General features: G+C 39.3%; 1 protein-coding gene across 1 annotated transcript in view; it reads right to left on the reverse strand.

Annotated features, from left to right (window-relative positions):
- Nucleotides 1-7183, reverse strand: part of LOC110457406 (sodium/glucose cotransporter 4-like) — a 25120-nt gene that overhangs the window by 9917 nt on the left and 8020 nt on the right. Inside the window, exons 5-12 of the mRNA XM_021508668.1 lie at nt 3972-4076; nt 3355-3460; nt 2920-3000; nt 2422-2636; nt 2148-2283; nt 1625-1732; nt 983-1302; nt 464-685 (exon numbers count right to left, since the gene is read on the reverse strand). Of these exons, the coding sequence (XP_021364343.1) occupies nt 464-685; nt 983-1302; nt 1625-1732; nt 2148-2283; nt 2422-2636; nt 2920-3000; nt 3355-3460; nt 3972-4076 (1293 nt within the window). The remainder of the gene's footprint in view (nt 1-463; nt 686-982; nt 1303-1624; nt 1733-2147; nt 2284-2421; nt 2637-2919; nt 3001-3354; nt 3461-3971; nt 4077-7183) is intronic.

Raw genomic sequence — 7183 nt, forward strand, 5'->3', positions numbered from 1 at the left:
CTGCCTGGATTGTACGGTAGTGTGTGTAGTGTGTTATATTGATAAAGAGCAGATAGCTTTGGTATTAGTTCTATAGTCGTGCAGTAATTATTCTGTTCATATCATGTATTAAGTATTAGGTAATGGGTATGCTGGTTACAAGGTAGTAACACATATTTGTATATATTTGCAACTGTAGTATAGTTATAATTAAGCTTACAGCACAGGGATCCTTAGAAGTGACTAGGGTACGGACCCCGGAACGTTACACCTTTCTACAATAGATGGTTACAGGTGTTGACAGTGGTACGGGGGTCCTCACACAAATGATTATTTTACACATGTTTGACTGTACATTCCGCAGTATGTGATTGTATGGAAACAAGTGATGTAAATGCAATAAGTTTGAAATATCGTGGTATAACTATTGATTCAGACACAGTAGATAAATGCTTAATCACACCTCAATAGAGTAATACATCACCTTTCGTTCTGGTCGCGGCTCAGTGAGAAGGCTAATGACAACCATGCATATCGTTGTAAACAAAGCCAAAATTATTGCAAAATGAAGGAAGTTAACGTCAGCAATTATACTGGGACGTTCGTCTGGTTCCCCACTTCCACATAAAGGTGCAGTATAGGTAAAATCCAACACCATCCGTACTACACCCACTATAAGGCTGAGAATAAGTCCCCAAAATCCACCCTACAAAGAAACCATACTCAACAACACAATTTGTTCCTTATAATTATGCATTCAGCTACATTGAGTATGTGCTATGTAAGATATTTTCTAATTCGATATGGACCATTGTTCTGGGAAATATATTAAACTAAGTTTTTGAACAGAAATACAAATTATCATTTAAAGGTAATGTATTTAAGAAAGTTTGCTTAGATGATTGGCATTGAAATAAAAAATTCAATTCTACCTTTTTTCTGTTATTTGTAAACATTATAACAACGTAATGCATGTGATGAATTTAAAACATTTAGTATTTACCGACTCCGTAGTCTTTTTCCAGAAAACTCCTAACATGAAGAGCATGCACCATGGTGGAATCAGATAGGAGCGGATGGACTGCATATAAAACCAGAACATTCCTCCCTGTACCTTCTCAAGAATTGGAAGCCATAGAACGCTAATGGCCACCAACACTAGCACTGCCAACCTTCCCACTATCATCAGCTCCCTTTCAGAAGCTTTCTTCCTTGCTACACACCAAATGTCTAGTGTCACTATGGAACTGGCACTGTTTAGGATTGAGGTCATAGAACTCATCAGAGCAGCAATGAGGGCGGCCAACATCAATCCACGGAGCCCTTAACGTGGAGAAAACTTACGTCATTAAGATCTGAGGTATGACAATTATTACAACAATTAATTGGATTGTTTTCAGTCATATTCCTAGTAAATCAAACATGTCACTTACATTCTTTAATTGGTAGATGCAGGAAATGGGCGTGTTAACTGTTATAAACCAATATCCTTTTACTCTATTTACATATTTTATTATTCTTATATGTGAGGAATTATAAAAGTCTGATAACTAAATATTAAAGTCGCGAAAGTAGATTGGGGAAAACAATTGAGACATAATGCAACATCTTCATTTAGTACATATCCTAAATATGTATACCATACCTGAAGGTAGGAATCGCAGTACCATCAACGGATAGGCCATATTTGAACAGCCTGCGGGGTTACCACAAAGTCTACTGCACGTATCAGGATCAGCACATGCTACTTCGTCTGTGTGTAGTGACAACTGTGATGTTATTAATCTTTTTAATTTGGGTTTTGATGATTTACAGTTAATAACGCCTCATCAGCATCCTGACATCTCATATAGCTCATTTTAACTTATGTGACATAGATCAAAAGTAACTAAATATAGAAAATCTACATGAAGCTACACTGACAGCGAACAGTACAAATTTATCAAAATTTCAACGTTTGAAAAATAACACTGTCCTTAACACTTATATTAATTTAGGCTGAATCATATACATGTATGATCCCTTCCAAATAAGTGTATAAGTTAAAAACTTACAATCCTATTTAGATGTTCAAATTGCTCTCTTACGATGAGCAAAAACGTACCAAATAACATACGACAGAGCGAAGGATTGCTAATTAAAAGACTGCATTTCAATTATGTTCTTACCTGGGTATAAAATCCTGCTAACCATACCAGGTATCAGGTACAAAAAGAAGGGGAGAATCTTAAGGCAGGCTCCCAATAATGACCCAGCCTTTGCATGTGATATGGACTTTGCTGCTAGGCATCTTTGTACGATCAACTGTTTTGATACCGATAATGTTAACATAAATGTGTGTGTGTTAGTTTATTGCAGGAAGTATTAACGAGGAATACCAATAACATTGTCATAAAAAAGGATACTCTTTGTATTTTCTTCGCGTTTTGTATTCGAAATTACCTGGTCGTGACACCAGACGTACAGACCAAGGGTAGACAACCCAAACAATGAGCCGGTCCAAGGTACATCTCCCGTCATTGGACTACGTAGGATAGTAAACGAGTCTTCCCTAGGAAGTCCACACGCGTAAAACGTCGTATTCATCAATGTTTCGTTTGCGGCGGCCATCATGTATTTATCGTGTAATCCGTCCCAGCCTCCAACTTCTAAGTACGCTGAGCGATTCAACAATGAGAAAATGTACGTGTAATCAGTTGTCGCAATATTTAAAACCCATATGGCGAATCTATGTTAATTTTGCATTATACCCCTAGCAATATGGCAAGGGCATAGCAGACTAGTTAAGTATTGTAATTAAAACAGTGCAAAATATAGTTATTTCTTTTATACTTTTTTTTACAGGGTTTTTTCAATCAGATTCGTCAGTTTGGAAATATGTAATATCAAAGTTTTGCTAATGTTTCATCACCCATGTTCTGTGTTACACAATTTACTTACACAAGACAAACAGCACTATAGATCCGGTCAGCAGGACCACTGTTTGGAGGGTGTCAGTGTAAATAACAGACGTGAGACCACCTCAAAAACAGAACAATAGAACTAAAGTAGGTTCAACGCGTGTTCTGTGCTGTCTTAAAATCCTTTAGATTATCTTTAAATTAGTGTTTTATTTGATGCTTTACTACATTATACATTTGTAGGGTAAACACTTCAGTTTGCATTTGAAAATGCAAAAGAACGTATTTACAAAACGATGGTCATAACGTCATTTAAGATAAATAAACAAACCAAGATACCAGAATGGTTATTTTTATTTTCTATGATAGGGAAAGAAGACCATGACCTTGGTTACATCATACAGACGGAAATTGTTTTGGATTATTTTTTAGTTGAAATTGTGTTCATCATTTGATATCGTAGGATAAATCTTACCTACAATGGTGTACGCTGCCGTGACAAGAAGGATGAGGACTACACTCAGGTACATATTCCAGCCTAACAGCTGTTTGAGGAATACTCCTCCAGAATATATCTCTATCTGTAAAAGACACACTTAACAAATGATTGAGCAATACTCTCCTAGTGTATATACATGTATCTATCAGTATAGACTATACCATATTTACATAATCAAATCCGCGTTTGACAACTGTTTGAGTTATTCCCATCTGAACCCATTCAGAGTACATGTAGTATCTGTACTACTCCAGAGAAGTATGTGTACCTTTAAAGACTATATCTCTACTCATATAGAACATACGATATTTATAGCGTGAAATACATTTACGAAAACTCAATGAGGAATACTTAATCAGTGTAAGTTAACACTTCACGGTTCTTTCTTTCCAACCGATTGAAAAATAACCCTCTAAGTTGTATTACTATCAATAAGGATGAACATATATTTCAAGGCGTCATGTGTTGATTTTTTTGTAATGTAGCACTTTATGATAAAGATACTAACGATACATTTCAACGTTTGCTGACGTTCATGCTACACTTACTTTTACATTTTACCAAAGACAGTCGTATCGATTCACTATACCTACGGATATATTGAACAGAACGAATCCAATGAGAGCAAATATGGAGGAGTAGATCCGTATCCTCTTTCCTCCGTATCTTTTCTTGAGGTATCCCGGTGTTGTGAAAACCTACAAGAGAACAGAGATGATGTCCTATATAAAAAAAGATTTCGTAAAATACGATACAAATGTAATATACTTGCCTAACTGTATCGCACAATGAAATGAAATGTTCCCTTTATATATTATTGATTATAATTTAAGGACCAGACAACGGTTACATAAAAAGTAGTAAATTAACAGAGGCAATCTACCCCAGATGACGTATACACTGGTACAAAGACCCAACCTACCCCACATGACGTATACACTGGTACAAAGACCCAACCTGCCCAACATGACGTATGCACTGGTACAAAGACCCAACCTACCCCACATGACATATACACTGGTACAAAGACCCAACCTACCCCAAATGACGTATACACTGGTACAAAGATACCACCTACCCAAAATGACGTATACGCTGGTACAAAGACCCAACCTACCCCACATGGCGTATACACTGGCTCAAAGACCCAACCTACCCCACAAGACGTATACACTGGTACAAAGACCAAACCTACCCCACATGGCGTATACACTGGTACAAAGACCCAACCTACCCCAAATGACGTATACACTGGTACAAAGATACCACCTACCCAAAATGACGTATACGCTGGTACAAAGACCCAACCTACCCCACATGGCGTAAACACTGGTACAAAGATCCAACATACCCCACATGACGTATACACTGGTACAAAGATCCAACCTACCCCAAATGACGTATACACTGGTACAAAGATCCAACTTACCCCACAAGAAGTATATACTGGTACAAAGATTCAACCTACCTCACATGACGTAAACACTGGTACAAAGATCCAACCTACCCCACATGACGTATACACTTGTACGATGACGTATACACTGGTAAAAAGACCCAACCTACCCCACATGACGTATACACTGGCACAAAGATCCAAACTACCCCACATGACGTATACACTGGTTAAAAGACCCAACCTACCCCACATGGCGTATACACTGGTACAAAGACCCAACCTCCCCCACATGACGTATACACTGGTACAAAGATCCAACCTACCCCAAATGACGTATACACTGGTACAAAGATCCAACTTACCCCACAAGAAGTATATACTGGTACAAAGATTCAACCTACCTCACATGAGGTATACACTGGTACAAAGACCCAACTTACCCCACAAGACGTATACACTGGTACAAGTATCCAATCTACCTCACATGACGTATACACTGGTACAAAGATCCAACCTACCCCAAATGACGTATACACTGGTACAAAGATCCAACCTACCCCAAATGACGTATACACTGGTACAAAGATCCAACCTACCCCAAATGACGTATACACTGGTACAAAGATCCAACCTACCCCAAATGACGTATACACTGGTACAAAGATACCACCTACCCCACATGACGTATACACTGGTACAAATATCCAACCTATCCCACATGACGTATACACTTGTACAAAGATCCAACCTACCCCACATGACGTATACACTTGTACAGAGATCCAACCTATCCCACATGACGTATACATTGGTACAAAGATCCAACCCTCCCCACATGACGTGTACACTGGTACAAAGATCCAACATACCCCACATGACGTATACACTGGTACAAAGACCCAACTTACCCCACAAGACGTATACACTGGTACAAGTATCCAATCTACCTCACATGACGTATACACTGGTACAAAGATCCAACCTACCCCAAATGACGTATACACTGGTACAAAGATCCAACCTACCACACATGACGTATACACTGGTATAAAGACCCAACCCACCCCACGTGACGTATACACTAGTACAAACACAAAACCTACCCCACATGACGTATACACTGGTACAAATATCCAACCTATCCCACATGACGTATACACTTGTACAAAGATCCAACCTACCCCACATGACGTATACACTGGTAAAAAGACCCATATACACTGGTACAAAGACCCAACCTACCCCAAATGACGTATACACTGGTACAAAGATCCAACCTACCCTACATGACGTATACACTGGTACAAAGACCCAACCTTCCCCACATGACGTATACACTGGTACAAAGATCCAACCTACCCCAAATGACGTATACACTGGTACAAAGATCCAACCTACCCCAAATGACGTATACACTGGTACAAAGATCCAACTTACCCCACAAGAAGTATATACTGGTACAAAGATTCAACCTACCTCACATGACGTATACACTGGTACAAAGATCCAACCTACCCCAAATGACGTATACACTGGTACAAAGATCCAACCTACCCCAAATGACGTATACACTGGTACAAAGATCCAACCTACCCCAAATGACGTATACACTGGTACAAAGATCCAACTTACCCCACAAGAAGTATATACTGGTACAAAGATTCAACCTACCTCACATGAGGTATACACTGGTACAAAGACCCAACTTACCCCACAAGACGTATACACTGGTACAAGTATCCAATCTACCTCACATGACGTATACACTGGTACAAAGATCCAACCTACCCCAAATGACGTATACACTGGTACAAAGATCCAACTTACCCCACAAGAAGTATATACTGGTACAAAGATTCAACCTACCTCACATGAGGTATACACTGGTACAAAGACCCAACTTACCCCACAAGACGTATACACTGGTACAAGTATCCAATCTACCTCACATGACGTATACACTGGTACAAAGATCCAACCTACCCCAAATGACGTATACACTGGTACAAAGATACCACCTACCCCACATGACGTATACACTGGTACAAATATCCAACCTATCCCACATGACGTATACACTTGTACAAAGATCCAACCTACCCCACATGACGTATACACTGGTACAAAGATCCAAACTACCCCACATGACGTATACACTGGTAAAAAGACCCAACCTACCCCACATGGCGTATACACTGGTACAAAGATCCACCTACCCCACATGACGTTTACACTGGAACAAAGACCCAACCTACCCCACAAGACGTATACACTGGTAAAAAGACCCAACCTACCCCACATGACGTATACACTGGTACAAAGACCCAACCTACCCCACATGACATATACACTGGTACAAATATCCAACCTATCCCACATGACGTATACACTGGTACAAAGATCCAA

Source organism: Mizuhopecten yessoensis, unplaced genomic scaffold (assembly GCF_002113885.1).
Source record: "Mizuhopecten yessoensis strain PY_sf001 unplaced genomic scaffold, ASM211388v2 scaffold1147, whole genome shotgun sequence".
Classification (NCBI taxonomy): domain Eukaryota; kingdom Metazoa; phylum Mollusca; class Bivalvia; order Pectinida; family Pectinidae; genus Mizuhopecten; species Mizuhopecten yessoensis.